This window comes from Canis lupus, chromosome 3 (assembly GCF_011100685.1).
Source record: "Canis lupus familiaris isolate Mischka breed German Shepherd chromosome 3, alternate assembly UU_Cfam_GSD_1.0, whole genome shotgun sequence".
NCBI classification, from domain to species: Eukaryota; Metazoa; Chordata; class Mammalia; order Carnivora; family Canidae; genus Canis; species Canis lupus.
In genome coordinates this window covers 26,183,767-26,207,903 of record NC_049224.1, presented here as the reverse complement: position 1 = coordinate 26,207,903, position 24,137 = coordinate 26,183,767, and the positions used below count along the sequence as shown (strand labels likewise).

At 44.4% G+C, this 24,137-nt stretch overlaps 1 protein-coding gene and 1 pseudogene across 4 annotated transcripts in view; both read left to right on the top strand.

Annotated features, from left to right (window-relative positions):
- Window positions 1-24,137, top strand: part of RASGRF2 (Ras protein specific guanine nucleotide releasing factor 2) — a 239,440-nt gene that overhangs the window by 194,218 nt on the left and 21,085 nt on the right. For all 4 annotated transcript variants that reach the window (XM_038532437.1, XM_038532438.1, XM_038532439.1 and 1 more), the window contains exons 19-21: window positions 16,347-16,459; window positions 23,525-23,585; window positions 23,935-24,038. In XM_038532437.1, the coding sequence (XP_038388365.1) occupies window positions 16,347-16,459; window positions 23,525-23,585; window positions 23,935-24,038 (278 nt within the window). The remainder of the gene's footprint in view (window positions 1-16,346; window positions 16,460-23,524; window positions 23,586-23,934; window positions 24,039-24,137) is intronic.
- Window positions 17,728-19,907, top strand: LOC119871167 (annotated as a pseudogene).

The window sequence follows — 24,137 nt, the reverse complement described above, 5'->3', positions numbered from 1 at the left end:
GTTTAGGGCCCATTTCTGGGTTCTCTATTCTGTTCCATTGATCTCTGTGTCTGTTTTTGGGCCAGTACCACACTGTCTTGATGACCACAGCTTTGTAGTACAACCTGAAATCTGGCATTGGGATGCCCCTGGCTCTGGTTTTCTTTTTCAGTATTCCCCTGACTATTCAGGGTCTTTTTTGATTCCACACAAATCTTTAGATTATTTGTTCCAACTCTGTGAAGAAAGTCCATGGTATTTTGAAAGGGATTGCACTGAATGTGTAAATTGCCCTGGGTAGCATTGACATTTTCACAATATTAATTCTTCCAATCCATGAGCATGGAATATTTTTCCATCTCTTTGTGTTTTCCTCAATTTCTTTCAGAAGTACCTTACAATTTTATGTAAAATCATTATATAAGATATACAAAACAATTATGATATACAAAATATGAAGGGCTTGAACAATAGAATTTTTTCATCATTTCCTATCTCATCAAGGATAACTAATATTGGCAGATACGACCCTGAACTTCATTCGGGAGAGAGTTACAGTATTATGAGTGTTGGTTCTCCAGAGAAATAAAATTTCCCTAGGATGTCACCCTCAACTCCTTCCCTGCAGTGTGTACTAGAATGCCTTTCTGGAATCTTCTAGCCTTTCCTTTAGTAAGTATTTGGCAAGGCTAGAATATTGTGGTTTTTTATTCTGATTCTAAAATTTTTCATCCGTTACATGTTCTGCCCTAGTTTCTCCTCATTTTGTTTTGCTTTTTCACTCATGTGTTGCCTTTCTTGATGAAAGTGAAGCCACAAGTCTTCCCTGGGTGTCTCCCACATGTTTTGTCTGTGGGTTAGTAGAGTCGGGATACACGAGTTCTTCTTCGAGCTCTGTCACTATATCTTCTGTGGGGGCTGATTTGGTCCCTTGGCCTCACTGGGTGTTAATATTCTCTTCTGAGAATGAGAACAACCCTCCATCTCTTGCCTCCCCCGAGGATGTAGTAAAGAGGTTTAAAGGCAACATTGAATCGAGAAGCAGGAAAGACATAAAGTACACTGTGGGTGGGTGTGACCAACTTTCCCTTCCAGCTAAGGATAGGAGATGAACATTTCCTCCCCCTACAAGGAGCTCTTAATTCCCTGTAGATGGGATGTGTCTCCTTCATCGTTGTGTCTGCTTCCTCAGGGCTCTGCAATGCAGGGTTCATGGGAGATGCCCAGGAAAAGTTATCAAATAGAGTTTACAGGTTAATGTTGCTGTTGCTCATTCTCTAGCATTTAAAATATGCAAAGTCAGCCAGGACAGAACTAAGGCCACTGAGGGACCAGAACTCAGCGCTGTGTGTTCAGAAAATCAGAGAGAAGGAAGTATTTTTGTTAGGTGTCCACACACAGCTCCAGTGTCTCCTAGCAGGAGACGTGTGTGGACATTTGCACAATTCCAGGGTGTCTATAGGTTTTGGGGCCTGCAGTGCTTTTAACCCCATGCTCCCAGGACTGCTTTGTCCTCTGTGCACAGATGGGAGAGGGAGGGGCTTTGAGGCTGACACTCGAGTGTCTGTGAGAGGCCTGGTGCGTACAATCTATAGCAATTTTGATTTTCCCGAATTGCCTTATAGACCCACTGATTCTGGAAAGATTCTTCTGTCCCGATTGTTCGAGGGATTTTACATACCGTGGAGTGGCACTAATAAAGGAGCCTGCAGCTGTGTCCACAGGCTACAGCCTGCTCCATCAGACCCTGGGTTACTGTCTGAGGGACAAGTGACCAGAATGAAATGGTCACTCATTTTCTTAACTGTAGGTTAAGGGGAATGTTTTAAAAGCATGAGATCAGATAAAACTGACCAATTCACATGAAAATCTCCTTCCTAAAGGAGTTTATGAAGGAAACGTTGCTACTTCCTCTCTTTTCCCTCACCTCCTTCATTCATTCACTAACAAGAATTGAGCACTGGAGTGTGCCAGACACAGGGCAGATGTGAGTGTGAAAGGATCCAGACATTGCCTGAGTCAGGGGTACTGGCCTTACGTCTCCCGTGGAGAGAACTCCCAAAATCCCACCAGGTGCCCCTCAAGACTTAGCCACTGTCCATCTGCTATATCCAGAGCCGAGCTTGGCTCCGCCTGCCCCAGCATGTCAGGTGATGTTCTATATGCTGGACAGTGGAAGCAAGAAGGGAAAGCGAGGAGTGGCCTGGGTAGGCCGGTCAGTTAAGTGTCTGCCTTTGGATCAGGTCCTGGGTCCTGGGGTGGAGCCCTGGGTCGGCTCCCTGCCCCATAGGGAGTCTGCTTCTCCCTCTCCCTCTGCCCCTCCCCCCGTTTGTGCTCTCTCTCTCTCTCTCTCACTCTCTCTGTCAAATAAATAAAATATTGAAAGGAAAAGGAAAGAAAAGAAAAGAAAAAAGAAAAGAAAAGAAGAGAAAAGGAAGGCGAGAAGCGGAGAGGAGGTGTTGGGGAAAGAACAGGGGCCTTTAGGTAGACTGCCAGGCTGAGGGCAGGCCCAGCTATGCCAGGAAGGAAATGTCTTATTCTGGACTGAACTGGAACTTTGATTAATGTACTGGACTGGACATTTTGATTGAAGAGAGAAGTCTCATACCTAAAGGTTCTCAAAGACTTCAGTGCTTGCCCAAAATATATGCGGGGTGGAGAAGGATGGTGGACAGAGCAGTTTACTGTGATCAGTGAAAAACAGTACCACTGCTTGACGATGACGTCACTGTTTGTGATACAGGAAGTGCAGGTCATCTCAGGAGAGCAGCTTCACAGACTGTATCAAAATAACTCAGCTGTTAGGTTTCTAACTCACTTCAGTCCTCCTTCATTCATGGTCTGGGGGACAGAGAGAGCCCACATTTAGCTGCTGCTGAAGAACTCTGGAGTTTATATTTCAGTTTAGATGCTTTGTTGCATTTTACCTGGAGATCACATTCTTCATAGAAAGGGCACTAAACTTAGGGTGTGGCTCAGCGACTTTTTACCTTTGACCACACCTGTACACCTACCACCCTGATCAGGATGGGATAGCACCCAAGAGGCCCCTCCCAGCCCATGCCCCTCTTCCTGGGCACTGCCCAATCTTCTGCTAGTTTTAGTGTTGATCTTATGATATTATGTACTATTTCTATATTAAGGATAAAACCTTTTATCTGCTAATTATACTCGTTTTCCCTGGTTTGCTCTTTTAACACTCTGGATGATACTTTTTACATACATACATACTTTTCCAATTACGAGGGCTTTTTTTTTTTTTATTTTTAACGAGGGCTTTATATATGCTTTATCATGTAAAATGTAAAAATGCACACAGATCCTACAGTCTTTTTCGTTAGAATCCATATTCTGTAACACTTCCTGAACACATTGAAGAAATAAATGTAGTTTGGGGTATAAGACAAGAATTAGCAGCTCTCACAGCTCCACTGTGGAGCCATGCATAGTAGTTGAGGTGAAAGCTTTCACACCTCCAAAACTCCCGGTAGGTTCTGACCTTGGGCCACTGTGTCCGGGTAGCATGGATGTCGGAGCAGAGGGGCCTTCAGAAGCCTGCTGGAAAAGCAGTGGGGCCGTGGTGGGGAGCACAGGCTTCGGGTCAAAGTTATCTGAATTGAAATCCCCTCCCTGTTTATTAGCCGTGTGGCCGAGCAAAGCTCCTCTAGGCTCTCCATTTCTCCTTCTATCTGAGTGTGGATGAGGTCATGTCTTTCTACTACTGATTTTGAGGATTACATGAAGTAGGACCTACAAGAGTCACTGTTAGAGACGGATCCTCAGGACATGACAGATGGCTGCCTTCGGCAGAGCCACAGGCCGAAACCCAGGCAAATGTTGTTCCCCCCGATTTGACCAGTGGAGGGATGAGGTCTCAGAAAGGTTCCATTTCCACTGACCCCAGTGAACCATTTATACTGGTGGGAACATTCAGTATCTGTAGTGCCAAATTAATGTTATTTAATTTAATGAAGTTTAACTGGCCACATGTGGCTAGAGACTACAGCATAACTGTACAGCTCTAGACCTCTCAGAAGTACAGCAGTGAGCCGACCCGGCTCCCCGACATCCAGCTCAGAACAACCCCTCTCTCGTGCATTGCCCCATCCCTCTGAAACAGGAAGTTACAGGTCATCCATCTCTACTCGGCCCTTGCAATAAGCCTGCCAAAGAGGGACACACCTGTATTGGGTCTGTAGGTAGAGCAGAACTTCTAAGTAACATTGGTGTTGGGATTATAAATCTCAAAGAATATGATCTCAAGAAGATTATAAATCTCAAATCTCAACTCTTGGGGTGCAGAGAGCTTGAAAGCAAAATCTCTTTCCCAGTAGGGAATGTCCCAGTGAGTGTCCTTGTGTTTGAGCTTCGAGCCTGCAGCCTCCAGTGGGTGGTCCAGTGGGATCATGCCCTGTTGACTAACAGAGATGGGAAAGTGGGTGTTGCCGGGGTGCCAGGGACTATGTGTGTTCAAAGACCTCAGGGATCACGGTGTCCTAAAACGGGAGTTTATGTAGTTCACCTCTTCTGTTAGTTATTTTGACAGGTGACAGAGTGCCCTTTTTAAATTTTTTAATTTTTTGGCATTGCGTAGTAAGACACTAAATCTGGCATCAAATTAGAGCACTAAGTTCAGATTTATGCTTTGTTCCAAATCTGAAATGGAGGTTGGGCCAAGGATGAGCATAGTACAGACTTTCAATGTGGGTGGGAGAATGAAACAGGTAAGAAAGATCCAGCCATAAAAAAAAATAATAATAATAATTTTTAAAAAAAGAAAAGATCCAGCCATGGAATAGGCAGGTCCTGGCGACCCTACTGACAGTGCTCAGCTGGCTTCCAGCCCTGGCCTGCCCTTGGGCTCAGCCCCTGCTCATCTCTACCTGGCCCTGCCAGGCTGCCCTGGGCATCTTTCCCATCCACACTCGCTGCTTGGTTTCTGCTCTTGAGTCACCGCTCCCCTTCCACTTGTGAGGCTGTCTTCAGAGGACAGGTGCCTGTTCTTTGAGCTCTTTGCCGGAGAAAGCATGCCTCCCTGGACCACACCACTGTCTGTGTTGTGTGGCTGCTTCCTGTCCTCGCACTCCTGAAGGGGCCAGGACTTTACAGGCCACTCTGCCCCAGGTCCTTACTGCTGCTTGAGGAGATTTCCCTTCATCCCAGGAAGATATGTAGCTGGCACTGAGCTGGGGGGACGTGCCACTACATGCCAGAGGAATGATCTCTGGGGTCTGAGGCTGTTCTGATTATGCTACAGAGCACATGGTCTTTAGAGGCAACTTGAAGACATCACCCCCCACTTAGAAGGAAGTGTCCTTTTCCTCTATGGGGGTGCATTCCGAATGACAAGGCTTCCAGTGTTTTGTTTGTTTTTTTGTTGTTGTCTCTTTTATCGCTTGCTCTTGTGTCAGGCACTGTTCTAAGCAGTTTTCAAATATAAAATCATTTACCCCTCACTTGAACCTTTTAAGAGACTGTCATTATCCCAGCTTTACAGATGGGGAAATTGAAGCCTCGGGAGATGAAATAATCTGCCTGAAATGACACAGATAGCAGGTGGTGGAAGCAGGTTGCACACCCGGGCTGCTGGCTCCCCAGCGTATGCTCTAACCCCTGATCTTGTCAGCCAACTCTTGGGGTGCAGACAGCTTGAAAGCAAAATGTACAAAGCTACTTCTGACTCAAAAGCACGAGAATATCCTATGCCAACCCTGACAACATTTTTTCTATTTCTAAATCTTTCCTTAGAAAAGTTACTTTTGTCCCAGAGTCTATTCTGTGTCCCTTGAACAAAGGATTTGTATGGTTTTAGGGGGCAGAGTGCTGGCTCCCCTCTGACAGCCAGGGGGGCACCTCCCGCATTCAGACGGTGAGAGCAAGGCTCCCGTACCAGCCTCCCCAGCTGGCCGTGGTGGGAGCTGGAGCTAGTGCTGTCTGTGGTGAAAGGTCAGGAGACCCCAGACTTCCCCCCAACAGGTGGATGAGGGTGCTGGCCCCCTGCTCAGCATCCCCGAAGTACAATGAGGCTCCCGTCTCCTGCCAGTGGGTGTGTCGATGGGGACACTGGAACCAAGAAGAGGGAATTTAGTAGCAACGTGAGAAGCTGGCAGCTATGAACTATTTCTGTGTAATGACAAGCGCATTGTCTCCTGCTTCTACCTGGCAAATAGTTTCATAAGGGCCCCGACTGGGAAGGTAACCAACAGCTACACCGGTTTTTATGTTAGTCTCAGCTTTACTGATGAGCGCCCGGTTGCTTCTGGTTGTCCATACCACTTCCCATGGACCTCTGCACATCCAGGCTAAAAAAATCCCAAAAATCCACCAGGGACAAACCAATGTTTGTTCGCAAACTCAGGTTTCCCAAGCCGGCAGCCAAGGCAAGACAGAGAATGCTCTATTTGATTAGGCCAGGCCCTTGTGTTCCCTGTGGCCCCCCCTCATTCCCTCAGCACGAAGTACAGTAGCTGGTACTTCGTTGCATCAGTATCGTATTCCATCCTGCTGTATTATTTTATCAAAATCTGTCTTGTCCTTCTCCCCTTGGAACAAATGGCCTTGGGCATCACATTTCAGTTTAGTCCCTGGGTCAGAAAGGACTCAGGTGAGGAGAGAAATCTGGAACCCTGGGCTAGAGTCCTCTGTAATTTGCCATCTTGCTCATTCATAAAACTGGTGGAATGATCTACCCGTAAGGGGGTCCTGATGCACAAATGGATTCTTGGTCAGAGCGCTCTAGAAAATACAAAATGAACATACAAAATCAGAAACTATTATCTGATAATGATGGACTTTCCTTTTTCTTTTTAACCCCGAAAATAGATTTTCATTTTCATTTTTTTAAAGATTTTATTTATTTACTCATGAGAGACAGAGAGAGAGAGAAGCAGAGACACAGGGAGAGGGAGAAGCAGGCTCCATGCAGGGAGCCCGATGTGGGACTGGAACCTGGGTCCCCAGGATCACGCCCTGGGCTGAAGGCAGATGCTCAACCGCTAAGCCACCCGGGCTGCCCGATTTTCATTTTCTAACTTTAAACAACCAAGAAGATCCTACTTCCTTTAACTACTTACCAGAGTTTTTTCTTACCTTTTATACATCCCTTTTGTCATCCTTTAAATTCTCCTTAAGCTTTCCACGCATGTCTTCAAAAAAAAAAGAAAAGGAAAAGGAAAACAGTGAGAAATTAACAACAGGATTTATTTAAGTCTGTGTGAAACAGAATTAAGAGTTTAGGAAACCAGTGTGTTAAATGGAACTTATTTTCAGTTCCCATTGTGGCCAAGACAGAAACTTCGCTTTTTCTGTAGAACAGCGGGATTCTTTAACTCTCTGTGGATGGGTTTCTTGGACAGAAAACAGCGAGAGACACCATACAGGATTTTATGTACATCAGGAGCTGCTTCTTCCAGTTTCCATTCTCCATGGTCATGCTCCCTCGTGGACCTAGGAGGTATTTCTGGAGCCCGTGGCTCGCAGGACTGAGTCCTCGGGGCCTCCTCTAGACCAGCGCCCCTCTGTCATGTTAGGACTCTGTCCCCAGGACTCCAAGGAGCTGTCTCAGCTCTAGGGGCATCAGCTGGTTTGTTCAGGTCTTGTGTTGTTGCCTACCCTTTGCCCTTTTCTTTGTACTCACGCTGCTTCCAGATGCCACCAACCTGTACCTCCTAACATCTTTGCAAAATAAAGTTTCTTCCTGGATGAATGTCAAAGATTCCATTTCCACCACATTCCTGACTCTCAGTCTGTCTTCTCGATGGGCAAAGGGTTGAGATTTGCCCACCAGTCTTCTTGACCAGTCTTTTCTCCTCTTCTGGGTCAGGGCATGGAGAACAAAGTATAACTTAGAAACTAAGACTTACTCTTTGAGTTAAAGTCAGTGATCATTTTGTTGCCATGTGGCATTAATTACCTAAGAAAATTTAAAAAGAAGATTAAAAGCAGTTTTTGCAAACTGGGTTTTTTTTTTTTTTCTCACCAATCTTTGTCATTGTCTTGAAAGCTACCATCCGCATCAATTAACCACCTCTCTAGAAACCAATGGAAAACAGAGCACCTGGAAAAATCCTTCTTCTGATAAATGCTTTCTAAACTGACTGATTCTCTTTTGGGATGCAGCGATGTAAGCCTGGGAGTTTCGTGATTTCAAGGTTGTGGGCAGTATTTAAAATTCTTCTAGGTGCAGCAGTTCAGGTCTAGAGGCTGGATTTCAGCAAGTCATTCAGATGCAGAATCATTTGTTAGAAAACGGTCGAATAACTTCTTCCCTGTAGGAGTCCTTCCTTGTTGCTGAGTTGGTGTCATTCATTGCCATTTGCCTCCTCCCAGTTAATTTTGTTCTAACATCTTCCACATTCTGCATTGTGCCTCCCTCTGGTAGCCTCCCACCTCACATCTGCTAAAATAATTTCTGAAAACTCCAGTTTAAGAAGAATTAGGTAATATATTACCACGCGTCTCCAAGTCAAGTATCCTCCCTAGAACTTTTGTCCATTCATTCAACAAATATTTGAGCACCCACCAGGAGCACCCATGCTTAACAAATCTGGGGTTTAATCATATCTCGGTTTTAGCACCTTTTCCTGGTGCATAAGCTGCAACATGACGGTCAGTTACACATTTTCGGTATATTCTGTTCCTCTTTGGAGATTCTAGAACCTTATGAGTAAGTGTTGAACAGGTATTTGAAAATTCAGAATTACTGTGGGGTTGCTCTGTCGGGTTTTATTCCAAAGTTAATGGCCTTCCTGATGTTTTTAGAGTAGGTTGTTCCTTTTGTAAGGCAAAGAGGCTTTTAAAATACTTTTATAGTCAGGTGATGGGAAATGCTGGAAAATGCTGCCTTTCACTTTTCCAATGACGAACTGTGATTCAGAGTCAAGATTGCACAGAGGCAGCAAGAAGGCAGGGCGACCAGGGGTGGTGGCAGGTGGACGAGGTCACACAGGTGCTGTGCACAGTGTCCCTTGCCAGCTTTTAGCCAGCACAATCTCCCCCTGGGATCAGGTTTCAACATTTAAGTTCTGAATAAAGTCTCCCCTCCTCAAAAGAATTGAAAACCACATTGGTTTCGAGACTTGTTATTTCTAGGTCATTAAAATGAGGAATCCAGAAAAGCATATCCTCAACCTATCAAGGTTGATTTGCATAAATCTTGGGAAGATCACTGGGCATCTCTGCCTCGGTTTCCCAATTGACAAAATGGGCCCAGATCTAACCTAAATCTCCACCACAATGTAAATTAAACTCTTCATCTTCTGTAGTCAAAGAAAACAAAACAGCAGCACACTCTTCATTTTCTTGAAAGTCATTGTCAAACCCCAGGCTCTTATTTTTGAGCCTAATACATCCTAAGCCCCTTCTTTATGAGCCCACTGTCCCAGGTTTGAAATTTATGTGGTCTTACTTACTCCATTCCGCAGTATTTCTACTTAGCTTTTAAAAATTCTGGCCACAGTTAGGAATACACTGTACTGATTACAGTGAGAAATTCTCCTCATAATTCTCTTTACCCTCAAACTTTTTTTTTTTAAAGATTTTGTTTATTTATTCATGAGAGACACAGAGAGAGGCAGAGACACAGGCAGAGGGAGAAGCAGGCCCCATGCAGGGAGCCTGACTCAATACTCGATCCTGGGTCCCCAGGATCACACTCTGGCCTGAAGGCAAGTGCTAAACCGCTGAGTCACCCAGGGATCCCCCTCAAACTTTGTTTTTTGAATCAGATCTTCCCGATGTCCTGGAGTTCCCTTGGCCATACATAGTGTAAGGGAACTAATCGTTACCCTGCTCTCCCATGAAAGGATGAGTGTAATTGCCACCATGCCTCGGCCGTCAGCAAGAATCTGATTTATTGTGCCACAGATTATTTTCCTGTCGTGTGATCTAGTCTTACTCATACAAACCTGAGTTTCAAGATCTCCTTCTCAAATGGGTGTTAGGATAGGTGGAAATAGTTCCCGACTCAGTGTGGCAAGCAGCAGTCTGATGTGTCCTCGGCCCAAGCCACCAGCTCTAACTCACTGGCAGCCACTGTTTTTGGACGGGCTGCCGTGTTAGCAGCTAGACACTCCGGCTGCGGCCGACCCTGCCTCGGGAGTGTCCTGCATCCGCCGCTTGCTATCTCCTGACCTAGAGCAAGACACTTAGATTCTCTGTACCTTGACTTCCTTGTATATAAAATGGGAGTCATGGTTGGAACTGTGTTGCCATCAAGGGTGAAATTAGATCATAAAGTGATTAAAATATCACCTAGCAGTGGCCAACTCCCGGAAGTCTTACTTACAATTATGACCCTAGGAATTGCTCACTAACCTAAGGGGAATACTGACTTTCTAATCATTTATGAATGTGCTGGGGCAGAGTCAATAAAATCTGGGTAAAATAAACTCATCTCGCCACAGCTTATCTCTTGAGGAGGATTCTAGCATTATTGACTGGTAACCTCTTATCCCCAAGCATTTGCTGTGTTCCTGGATACTCCACGTGAGCTGTCACCGGTTTGCAGGGGTTCGGTGAAGCAGCATTTGCAGGAGTGTCTGGAGCTGCATTTGCAGGAGTGTCCGGGAGCTGCATTTGCGGGGGTACCCGGGAGCTGCATTTGTGGGAGTCCCTGGGAGCTGCATTTGCAGGGGTCCCCGGGGAGCTGCATTTGCGGGGGTCCCCGGGAGCTGCATTTGCGGGGTCCCCGGGAGCTGCATTTGCAGGCCCAGAAGCTCTCCTTAGGCTCAGCGCAGCAGGGCCACACTGTCCCGGGCTCCAGGGGTCAATAGTTACTAACGTTTCTTTCCTTCATCTGCCCACGGCCCGCGGCTGTTCTTGCTCCGCCTTTCATAAATTGAGGTGCTCAGGAAGTGTTGAAGGATTGCGAGCTGTCGTCTCCCTTTTGGGGACGGAAACGGAGCAGCGTCCCATTTTCTGGGCTCCCCACCTTTGGAAGCAGGGTGGTTTCTTCTTTCTGATCGTCTGTGTCCTCATCTCCGCTGCAGCAGTTGGAAAACAAAACCTGCCCTGCGTAAGCCGTCGCCGCGATGGCCTCGGGGACAGGCTCCTCCTGGGTGCGCGGGGTGCGCGGGGTGGCCGAGCCGCGCAGGTGCCTGCAGGTGGGGGCCCGACTCCCGCGCGGCCGGACGGCCCAGGAGCGCCACCTCGTGGGCACCCCGATTGCGGCCTCGCAGCAGGGGCCGCCCACCTCCCTCCAGGATTCTCCTTTCCCGTTTCAGCGCCTGGGGAAATGGGACCAAAAATTAGATTCCAGATAATTTAAAAATGACTGTCAGGCAGACTTATTATGAAGAATCTACTTCTGGCTTTACATAGGGCAAGTGCCTTTTAGCTGCTCCAGGTTTCTATCGAAGTGGTAGCTCTTGCGCGGTTAGGCCAAGTCTGCATTTTACAGGCATTGGTAAAAAAGAAAATGTTGGATGAGCACTGGGTGTTATGCTATATGTTGGCAAATTGAACTCCAATAAAAAAAAATGTTAGTCTGTTACAGTCTAGGTAGTACATCAAAGGAATGAGAATTTCCTTTTTTTTTCTTAGTCCAATTTTAAGAAGTTTTTTTTTTTTGCATGAATTTTAAAAAATAATGGCAAAGTCTTTGAACTGAAAGTGTCATCAGCATCACCCAGTAGCTCGTTAGAATAGAATCTCAGTCCCTGTTCCAGCCCTACTTACAGCATTAGGATCTGCGGCGGTTCGTGGCTACCTTGACAGGTAGAAGTGCAGGTGACCAGAGTGACATGGAAGACCTGTGATTTTGTCCTTACTCTGGTGCTTCCTGACATGTCTCAGCCATGTGATCACATCCCTTCAGCCTCAGTGGCCCACATGTGACACAAGATCATGGGTTCCTGCCTTGTCTGCTCCTGGCCCAGCTGAGGGACAACTAAAAACATGCACAGCAGGTCACCTTGAACATGGGGAAAACCTGTGCAAATGTCAGGGGAAACGATGAGTGAGAATTCTTACATTTCATACTCAGCCATCACTGGATAATGTGCTTTCCATCAGCTACATCAGCAGCAGAGCAAATGTTCACCTAAAACCTTCATCGTGCTTCACATGGTGTCTGGTCAGATCCCACCAAGTTTTCATGGGTCTCTTTGTTTTTTTTGTTTTTTTTTTTTTAAAGATTTTATTTATTTATTCATAGAGACACAGCTAGAGAGAGAGAGAGGCAGAGACACAGGCAGAGGGAGAAGCAGGCACCATGCAGGGAGCCTGATGTGGGACTCGATCCCAGGTCTCCAGGATCACACCCCGAGCTGCAGGCGGCGCTAAACCGCTGCGCCACTGGGGCTGCCCTCATGGGTCTCTTTGAAAGGCTAGTCTTTCCAGAGTGCAGAATAATAAAATGCCTTCCTGGGGTCTCAGAACTGTTTCCCCTCTTGAGCCCAGGATGGGGTGCAGTCGGTACTCAATGGAGCTTGTTGATGAAACTGCTGATTATCTCTCAGCAAGGTCCAAACACTGGCCTGATGTCCTTCACACAAATCCTTTTATGATAATCAGATTATGTGCATCATTAGAGACTGACACAGCTACAGGAGGACTCTATCATCACTAATAAATACCAATATTCATTAAGGAAACAGACTCCTGATGGCTGAGAAATCCTTTGGTAGTGCTCAGGGATCGAAGTTAGTGAGGTTATTAGCTGTATACAAATATTCCCTTCACCTTGAAATGGGGCAAAGGCAAATAAAACACAGTAGCAAGATATTACCCTCTTTTCCTTGCACACATTTTATTTTTTTATTTTTTTTAAGATTTTATTTATTTATTCATGAGACACACACACACAGAGGCAGAGACACAGGCAGAGGGAGAAGCAGGCTCCATGCAGGGAGCCCGACATGGGACTCCATCCCAGGACTCCAGGGTCGTGCCCTGGGCTGAGGGCAGGTGCTAAACTGCTGAGCCACCCAGGCTGCCCTCTTGCACACATTTTAAAAGCAAAACCAACAGCCAAGAAGCTGTTGGAAAATAAATAGATGAAATTTTAGAAAAACATATCAGCTGAAAGCCTGAGGATGCTGAGAGATGTTAAGCTCCGTGTTGCCCCAGGCCCGTGCGGCTCCTGTTCCAAAGAAATGGTAGTGATTGTCCAGTAGTAAAAGCAAAACATGGAGAAAAATTTCTTGCACGATTCTCCACTGAACCGAGGCACAACAATATTCAACTCAAATTAGGGCAGACTGTCACATTGTCTGCAATTTGTGAAATTATGGACCTTTTTGCTCCTAATTTACTAAATATAGGGAAAATGTGCTGTTTTCTTCTTACTAGATTCTAATTAGCAGTATTTTCTCTAATCATTTAAAAGAACTCAGACTGTCAGTGCTTCAAAATTACTTTCCTTAAAGTTAAAATGTAGCTATGAGGAGTAAGTTTATACAGGAGGGAAAATACACATTCAGGCCTACACCTAAAAAGATAGCCTGTCAGTCAGGACCTTGAAAGCAAGGCCTTAGCAGAGCGCACGTCATCTCTGAAAACCTGACCATCCCCGATGCTGCCTGTCGGTGTATTATAAGGATGCATTTAATAAGAGAGTACAAGAAACATGATGTTACCTTTTTACTTCTTTTTTCAACTTTTTACCTTTAAAAATTTCAAATCAAGAGGGAAAAAATGCCAGAATATGTAACACTATTCTGTTTTATTTTATTTATTTTTATTTTATTTTTATTTTGTTTCTTTGTTTTTTTTTAATAATAAATTTATTTTTTATTGGTGTTCAATTTGCCAACATACAGAATAACACCCCATGCTCATCCCGTCAAGTGCCCCCCTCAGCGCCCGTCACCCATTCACCCCCACCGCCCGCCCTCCTCCCCTTCCACCACCCCTAGTTCGTTTCCCAGAGTTAGCAGTCTTTACGTTCTGTCTCCCTTTCTGATATTTCCCACACATTTCTTCTCCCTTCCCTTCTATTCCCTTTCACTATTATTGATATTCTCCAAATGAATGAGAACATATAATGTTTGTCCTTCTCCGACTGACTTACTTCACTCAGCATAATACCCTCCAGTTCCATCCACGTCGAAGCAAATGGTGGGTGTTTGTCATTTCTCATGGCTGAGTAATATTCCATTGTATACATAAACCACATCTTCTTTATCCATTCATCTTTCGATGGACACCGAGGCTCCTTCCACAGTTTGGCTATCGTGGCCATTGCTGCTATAAACATCGGGGTGCAGGTATCCCGGCGTTTCACTGCATCTGTATCTTTGGGGTAAATCCCCAACAGTGCAATTGCTGGGTCGTAGGGCAGGTCTATTTTTAACTCTTTGAGGAACCTCCACACAGTTTTCCAGAGTGGCTGCACCAGTTCACATTCTCACCAACAGTGTAAGAGGGTTCCCTTTTCTCCGCATCCTCTCCAACATTTGTGGTTTCCTGCCTTGTTAATTTTCCCCATTCTCACTTGTGTGAGGTGGTATCTCATTGTGGTTTTGATTTGTATTTCCCTGATGGCAAGTGATGCAGAGCATTTCTCATGTGCCGTGTTGGCCATGTCTATGTCTTCCTCTGTGAGATTTCTGTTCATGTCTTTTACCCATTTCATGATTGGATTGTTTGTTTCTTTGGTGTTGAGTTTAAGAAGTTCTTTATAGATCTTGGAAACTAGCCCTTTATCTGATACGTCATCTGCAAATATCTTCTCCCATTCTGTAGGTTGACTTTTAATTTTGTTGTTTTAACAGAAACACTAATACCCATCTACCTTCCTAATAGTGGTTAACATAGTTACATGCTGACCGTATTTATGCTCTCTCACTTTCCACCGCCTGCTGCCCTCCCAAACAAGGAGCTGCTCTTAAATAGCCTCAGTAAAATGACCAAATTCAGGACAATTTAACATTGATAATATTCCCACCTAGTACACAGTCCTGGCTGGACTTTTGCCACTTGTCCCAGGGATGCCCATCATAACATTTTCCCCTTGATCCTGATCTGATCCAGATTCGCACGTTGCATGGAACTGTGATAGCACCCTCTGGTGTCCTTTCAAATGGAAGACCTCCACGTTTCGTCTTTTAATAAATTAACATTTTCGAAGAGCACAATGCTTCCTCACAATGCAATTGTGAGACTGTGCAATAACTGATGGCTTTCACAGAGCATCACACAAGTAGGTACCCGGTGGTGACTTGCTCCTTTATTAGTGGGGTAACTGACCACGTGATTGAGGTGATGTCTGCAGAGTCTTTCTTTGTAATGAACCCGTCATTTCTGGCACAGCCGGGAGAATTAATAAATTCTGCTTCCCAGTAAATTTCGGCGTCCATTCAGTTGCCTGATCAGTTATTACTGCTTTGGACAAAATGATGATTTTTCTAGCTTTTTAAAATGTCTTTGCATGTATTAATTGGAATTCTACTATAAAGTAAAGTTTCTCTTCCACCCTCTTTATGTATTTACCCATGTATGTCTTTGTGAACATCAGTAGGGGTTCACAGGTTGTTTTGATACAGTTGGTTATTACTTCTCACTCTCACTATTCATTTTGATGCTCTAATCGTTCCACCTTTGCCCAGTGGGCGCCCCTTCAGTCTCACTCCTGGGCTTGTGTGTGTGTGAGTGCCACTTATTCTTTAGCCCTTAGCATATCTGTATTGAAGTTCTTTTCTTTTTTTTCCTTTTATTTATTCATGTGAGACACAGAGAGAGGCAGAGACACAGGCAGAGGGAGAAGCAGGCTCCATGCAGGGAGCCTGATGTGGGACTCGACCCTGGGTCCCCAGGACCACACCCTGACCTGAAGGTGGCGCTAAACTGCTGAGCCATCTGGGATGCCCTGTATTGAAGTTCTTAATTCAAGTCACTGCCCAAATGACAAACTTTATTCTTAAATCAGATCTTTTTTTTTTAAACTATTGCTATGTCCCAGTTACTATCCAACACATGGTCCAGTGGGAAACCAGACCATTACTTCAGCCTTTACATACAGTAAAGATTATTGTAAGGGGCACCATGGGAATGTCAAAGCAAAGCCCTTTATTCCCTTGGGTTGACTAAAGAAGCTCCTGGGAGAAAGTTTATCACCTCCTAGATGTGAAAGATGATTAGAAGTAAATGTGGAGGGGTAAAGGAAGAGGCACAATGGTCCAGGCTAAGGGAAGTACCTATGTCTGAGGAATTCCCACCCTCTGGGGAGCCTGTCAGAAATAGCAACAATAGGACCCCATCCCGAACCAGTGAACTCAGGATCTCCGGTGGGGAGAACAGTCCTAGGGTCCATACATTTTAATTTCCATACATAGCTTCTAGAGAATTTATCATGAGAAATGGTGTCATATGGCATGGAGCATAAACCTTCACAACTGAAATTTTTAAAATTCCATTTTATTTTATAGGATTTTGAACTCAACAACGAACTAAAGATGAATGTCCTAAATTTGCTAGAAGAAGTTTTACGAGACCCAGACCTTCTTCCCCAGGAAAGGAAAGCCACGGCGAATATCCTGAGGTAAAACACAGTTGCAGGTTCCTCCTAATGACATTGGTTGCTTTGTGCTGTGTTCTAGAAAATAAGATCCTATTCGACCAGAAAGGAGTATCTTAGATTCCTGGGAGCAGTCGGGATTCTGCTGTCACTGTCAAATGTTACATATCATCTTCTCTCTTCTGGGGGCAGGTTGGTGTCTGCTGCCTCGGGAAGACTTGGCCTGGGAACATAACTTGTGTGGAGACAGGAGTGCAGTTGCTCCTCTCGGTGTGGCCAGACAGTGGTTCACTGCAGCACCAAAAGTGAAAAGGAGGAAGCCTTAAAGGATCTCTCCTGTGACCCCAGCAGGCATTGCAGACAGATGTTTTCCTACTATTGGTTCTAGTTGTTGATTGTAAGCTTGGGTATATGAGCAGGGTTGTAGCATTTCTGTGACAGTCCTGTGCCCCTGGCTTGTGGATGTGCCACCATATAGTAGTTATATGTTTTCTTTAGCTTGTTTCACAGGTTCTAGGCCAGTTTTACTGACAACTTCTCAGGTTAGGATTCCCACATCATGTAGGTTGTATAAAAGCTTGTAGGTGTCATAAAAGCTTGAACTTTGGGTTTCCCACGAGAGACTGTTTGTTTCTGTCATTACACCCAGAATTCAAGCAGGTAACAAACTTTTCTATAGTTTCTTGAACTGATGGGCGAACTTTTTTCTAGGCCATTCTATGGGAGAAGGATACCCATCAGGGATTTTGTGCAGACATTTTAGTTACAGCTTTCCACCTGATGCATGGCCATATCATCTGTCCCCACATAGGGATGAGAAGCCCAGCATCTATCTGCTAGACCTGATACTGCTTTATCATTTTGACTTCTAGTTTCATCTTCATTTATAATCTCTTGAAGAAGTCCTTTCTTTCTTCTAACCTTGACTATACTGTTTCTTTGTTATTCAGAAGGGAGTCTATCTTAGCTCTACCATGTTTTTGGAAGTCACTCTAATGCAGGGATGCTGGATTTTGGTCTGTGACATTTTAGCAATTGGCTCATGAGTTATTTTTAGTACCATCAGTTCAAGATTCCATCACCAGACCCTTCTTTGGTTTAGGGGCTCTTCTGGGAGTTTATCTTAAGGGAGTTAGTCCTTAAGATAAATCCTATTTACCATCCCAAGTCTTTATTATTTATCAGGTTTAAGACATGCGCATACTTTTTGTTGAATAGATGACCTGAGAATTAGAGGTGTGGGATCAATAAGAAATAGAAATTTTAGTAGATGGTACAGTTGGGACCATGACATGGAGCAGAGTCTGATTCTAACTTTTGCAGCATTCACAGGTATAATCTTGGTTCCGACACTTGGAGATGCCAAGTTTCTCAATGAGTCTAAAACTCAGTCCCCTCATTTGTAAAATGAGGCTAATGATACCTACTATTGAGTTGTTATGACAATTACATGATATAATATGTACAAAGAGCTTAACACAATGCCTGAAACATAAATGGCACTCATTTTACTGCTACACTTGTTATTATTATTTTTATTTACTCTGACAGTAACTCTTAGGAAAAATATTTTCTTCCATCAAGCTAATATGGCACAAGTAAAACCAAGCTAGGTCTTAATTAAACTCAAATTTCCTCAGGCTTCTTCACCTTGTCTCTACAAAAGAGATCATAATAACACTAAAAGCCAATTTAATATTGCACAAAGATATGAATGCAATAAAAAAAAGAATTCAAATGTATACTTCAAGTGGATGAATTCTTTGACATGGGAATTATATCTCAATGTAGTTGTTACACAAAAAACTATAGTCATAACCCACTTGCTATTTTGCAAGAGGAAAAAAAGAAGTAAAAAAACAAAACAAAAATACAGTTCTACTGATGGGATGCTCCCAGCTGTCCACTCACACTTCTGACCTCTTTCAAAGTCTTCCCAAGAATTCCAGAAGTCCCAAGAACTGTGTGCTAGGAGCAAACCCAGTCTTTTTTCTGCCTTAGCATCTTAATTCAGGTTCACTGCCCAAATACCACCCGAGGGAGAGACTTTATCAGTGCCACCATTGTTTCTGTCAAGAATGCTTTGTCCTGAAGATGGCGCCTGAAGGCGAAGAAGGAAGCCCTTGCCCCTCCCAAAGCCGAAGCCAAAGCAAAGGCTTTGAAAGCTAAGAAAGTGGTGCTGAAAGGCATGCACAGTCACCCACACACACACAAAAAGAAGATCTGTACCTCACCTACATTCGGACGACCCAAGACCCTGCGTCTATGAAGGCAGCCCAAATATCCTTGAAAGAGCGCCCCCAGGAGAAGCAAGCTTGATCACTGTGCTATCATCAAGTTCCCCCTGACTACCGAGTCAGCCATGAAGAAAATAGAAGACAACAACACACTTGTGTTCATTGTGGATGTCAAGGCCAATGAGCACCAGATCAAACAGGCTGTGAAGAAGCTCTATGCCATTGATGTGGCCAAGGTCAACACCTTGATCAGGCCTGATGGAGAGAAGAAAGCATATGTTCGACTGGCTCCTGACCATGATGCTTTGGGTGTTGCCAACAAAATTGGGATCATCTAAACTGAGTCCAGCTGGCTATCAGTCTAAATCTAAATTTTTTCACACACACAAAAAAAATGCTATGTCCTCTAAAGCCATTATTTCCCTATCAAAAAGCTGACAAAGATGCCACCTGCCTTAGGGATCTAAGCCAGACGGGCCCCAGAACAGCCTCACTCAACCCAGAGTCTTGGTGTTGGTCTTTTCCATCTTTGGTGAAAATAGCTCCTTTGGCTCCATCTTTCACCATCACAATTCAAAATCCACCCAAAGAGCCTGCAGGGAATAGATATTTACACCATCCATTCTCCCCGCCCCCTGACCTATCTTTTTTCCCATGAGGCCAAGACAAAAGTCTTTGTTTAGCCCTAAGTACAACTAAGGCAGACAGATACCAGTGGGGTGAGCAGCCCTTTGGCTTAGCAGACAGCCATGCCCTGAGTCCCTCTTGGGTCAGCTGGGTCTCCTAGGCACTCACTTATCTTCCCAACAAGTAAGTGAATATATTTGTGCAAAAAAATAAATAAATAAATAAAATCCTGTGGTACAAGAAAACTGACCTTTGATTGAAGCTCTCCTGCCAAGTAATTCATCCCACCTGTGTTAAGTTTCCCAGTCCCTGCCCCAGCATACACGATTGTGATTAGAGGAGGAAGGTACAGTAATTTGTTAGGATTTTTGATAACTTACCATACAGATGCTTATGTTTATATGTATGATACTTACATATTTATATTTTAAAAATCATGTCAGAATGATTACAAAGTAGAATAGGAAGGAAGACCTCTATATAACCATCACCAATGAAATACCATCATTCATGAAATCTCTTTGTGAAAAAATCTCATCATGGAGTTTTTGAAAAAGAAACAAATCAAAAGGATTTTTTAAAAGATTTTATTTATTTTTTTGACAGAGAGAGAGAGAACACAAGCAGGGGGAGCGGCAGGCACAGGGAGAGGGAGAAGCAGGCTCCCTGTGGAGCAGAGAGCCCAATGTGGGACTCCATCCCAGGACCGTGGGATCATGACCTGAACCGAAGGCAGATGCTTAATCAACTGAGCCACCTAGGCACACATCAAAAGGATTATTTAAAAATTATCTGAAAATTGTAACATACGATAATTATACGAAATGATAATAATTATTATGGAAAATTATAAAGATGTTTCCCTCCCTCCCTTCCCTTCCCTTCCTTCCTTCCTTCCTTCCTTCCTTCCTTCCTTCCTTCCTTCCTTCCTTCCTTCCTTTCTTTCTTCCTTTCTTTCTTTCTTTCTTTCGAAAGATTTCATTTATTGATTCATGAGAGACACAGAGAGAGAGGCAGAGGGAGAAGCAGGCTCCATGCAGGGAGCCCAGTGCGGGACTGGATCTCAGGACTCTAGGATCACACCCAAGGCTGAAGGCAGGCACTAAACCGCTGAGCCACCCAGGGATCTCCTGTTCATTTATTTCTTTTTTTTTTTTAAGATTTATTTATTTATTCATGACAGAGAGGGGGAGAGAGAGAGAGAGAGAGAGAGAGAGAAAAGCAGAGACACAGGAGGAGGGAGAAGCAGGCTCCATGGCGGGAGCCCGACATGGGACTCGATCCCGGGACTCCAGGATCGCGCCCTGGGCCAAAGGCAGGCACCAAACCGCTGAGCCACCCAGGGATCCCTCATTTATTTCTTAATCTGGAAGCAAACAGGGAATTATTTCCAACCCAAACCGGGAGATTTTAGTACTAAAGGTTTCCATGCATGTGTGGACATCTGACTTCAGAGCATACGTAGCCATGGGCTCAAGTAAGCCTGGAAGGAAGAAAAGCCATGTGCAAGAAAGCCAAGGAAGGAAAAGTACCAGAAGGTACCAGAAGGGGAAGTAACAAGTGATAAGACCATTCACAAAGTGAGGAGGAGCAGAGACGGAGGCAGGTTATGCCATGGGCATAAGCCGGCCACTCTCAGTAGCAAGCAGGAAGCCCAGAGAGTGTGGATCAGTCTTCAGACAGAGGCCAATTGCTCTTGGCTCTGTTTTTAAGATTTCTACTGTTGATTTCTGATTTCTATCTGTTTCTACTGTTTGATTTCTGCTGTTGAAAAAGGACTTTTCCAGTCATAGAACTTGAAAAATCCCATTTCCTTTTAAATTTTTTATTTGGCATTTCATTTATAAATGCAGATATTAAGTTGATCATGCCAACTGGGAGATGTGAGAGAAACCCAGTATCCCAGAGTGTCTGTCAAAGCACTATGGCAGTCAGGAGACTAGGAGCAAGTCCATCCTCTATTGGAACTGGGCCAGAGATAGAGGGGCCTTCACATCTAAGGGAAAATTTGTGAACATCCCCCCCAGTGAATACAAGTTGTGGTTGCGAGAGATAAAGACATATCACATTGTAGTTAAATGTAACCCTGACATTAGAGATGTATATGCAGTCAAGCTGTCAAACAATGAGATATGAACATGAACTGTATGCAAACATATATTACATTTATACAGTAAACTGAAAGCTTCCAATAATAAACTGCTTCTGTCTCACGTAGTCTCACAGGGGTTACTTTCTGATGAAGAAACTTAATTGGCATATCTAGTTTTTTGTCTTGTTTGTGAATAAAAACCTCCGATCAAGACTTCTATTTCTAAAATACTACTTCCTCTCCAACATTGTCTGACTAGGTGGCTTCTGAATCTCTGTAGATGTAGATTTTGGTAGACAAGGAACATGCCGAAAGATGAGAAAAAAAAAAAAAACAAAACAACAAAGTCTGACCTCATGGGTGGTCAGCTGGAATAGGTTCAGGTCATGAAAAGGTGACCCCCAAGCCTCACAAAGCCCCAAGCAACAAAGATAGGCACTTGGGAAAAGAAAAAATGGTAGATAATTTAACATGACCAGAACACATCTTGAAACATTAGTGTGAGATCACCAAGGAAAGGAACATTTGATAGAAGCTAACTAACTCCTTGACCACTTCTTTCCAAGGAAAGACTATTGCCCAGCCTCGTAAAGAAAGATCTTTTCCATGGGTACACATAGTTATGTGGCCACCAATCTCTCTCCAGGAACCTAGACTACCCTGGAAAGAATGACATAAGCTTTGGGAAAGAGTCACTTTTCTCCCTTGTGTGCAATCCTTAAGGGTGATTTAACAGTCTTTGGAGAAAGACTTGAGTTTGCTTATATTTTCCTCACCTTAATCTGCCTTTTATCATATGATGAGTATTTCTCTCTGCTCACAAATAATACGGCTCATTGCTGGCCAGAGTTCTGCTACTCCTGTCATCTAGAAGGAATCTTCTCCCTGGCAAACAGCCAAGAGCTTTTGTAAGAGAGAAAGATAGAGGGAAGAGACTGGACGTTTTGGGATGTGTTCTGTGCTGGATACTCAGAGAGGTGCCTTTTTACACTTGCCTAGGACAAGCAAGGGCAGCAGGACAGCACAGCTGACCAAACGTTTGGGCAAGTTAGTTCCCTTGAGCTTTGGTTTCCTCATCTGTAAAATGGAGATCAGAATGCTTACTTTGAAGGCATATTTTTATGATACGAGAGAGTGTGTATCAGGTGGCTCACACGTGGCTGGTGTGTAGCAGGTATATAGTAACCCATCTCTGTTGATTTCATATTTTTGAAGGGGTGGTTTTGTTTTCATCAATTCAGAGCACAACGGAACATCACATTGTAATTTCTTTGAAAACTGCCTTCTTCCAGCAGACAGGCTACGTGACCTGGGACTGTTTAAACATTTTAGTACTTTTAATATGCAATTGTGCCTTCATCTTGGAAAACTTAAAATGCTTGGCCCTGATGGTAAGTTATATAATCAGTATAATTCTCCTGGACTCTGAACTTCTGTTGGACATGAAATATCTCTCCCACTCTGAAACCAGCACCCATTTCAGGGTTAATTAACTTATGCATTTATTCAGTCATTCATCACTGAAAAAAAAATATTGAGAGCTGAATAACTGTGTGTGGGGTGCTACAGCACCAAATGCATCTCAGGGAAGTCCATCTGGGAGAGAGAAGAGTTTACCTGCTGGCTTCTGCCTCCCATTGCTCAAATTCTTGACACCCGCACCCCCCCAACCCTTGCACTTCTGGTCTACGTGTACACAGGGAGGAGGTGGCTCTGCATCTTCTGCTTTGGCATCAGCAGGGAAGGGGCAGGGTGGGTGGTTGAGGAATGTGGATGGGGCCCCCAGGCCTCTTGGGATCCCCCACTGACAGTATTGCAGGATGCCTGAACTCATGGCACTGGTCCTCTCATGCACAGGCTTGCTTTGATGGTGGGTGTTTCGACTACCACCGTGTAGGTAACAAGTTGGCTCCCTGGGATAAGTCAGCCCTCTCGATGATCCTCCTGTGCCTTTAACTGTGTGTTTTCCTGTTTCTTTGATTTCTCATCTCCAGGTCATGTCTCTGCAACCTCCAGCAGGCACCACAGCCTAGTGGACCCAAACCTTCCAACTTGCCAGCCAGGAAAAGTTGACATTTCATTCCTGGCGTGTCTGTTGTCTTTTCATGGAGGACATTTTTATTTATTTTTTAGGGCCCTTTCACAAGATGATCAAGATGACATCCACCTAAAATTAGAGGATATAATTCAACTGGTGAGTCCAGCCATGGTCCCATCCAGCACAATTATGTGCAGACTACTTCTCAAAGGCAAGCAATATTATGCCCATAACTGGTAACTGGGTGCTTGACCGTAGTTCAATGAACCGTAGTTTATGGTTCAAGGAAGCACCATGAGATTAACTAAATTTGACTTGGGGCTTAGCAGTTGGTCCATACTGTTAATGTTGGCTGATACTTCTGAGCCTTTTACCATTTTCTTCTGAGCCTTTTACCATTTTCTTCATAGCTAGAATCTCTGATGGACTTTGTACTGGAGTAGCTGTGGTGAGCTGCTGGGCACCTGCTCTAGGCGTGTTTCATTCCCACTTTCCTCTCTTGCAGACAGACTGTCCGAAGGCTGAGTGCTTTGAGACCTTGTCAGCCATGGAGCTGGCTGAGCAGATCACCCTCCTGGACCACATCATCTTCAGAAGCATTCCCTACGAGTGAGTGCAGCCCTCACAGCTGTAGGCCCCCTCGGGCGGGATCTGTGCACTTAGAGCTGCCATTGTTCCTAAGGCAGATGTAGGCACCAGAGGTGTGAG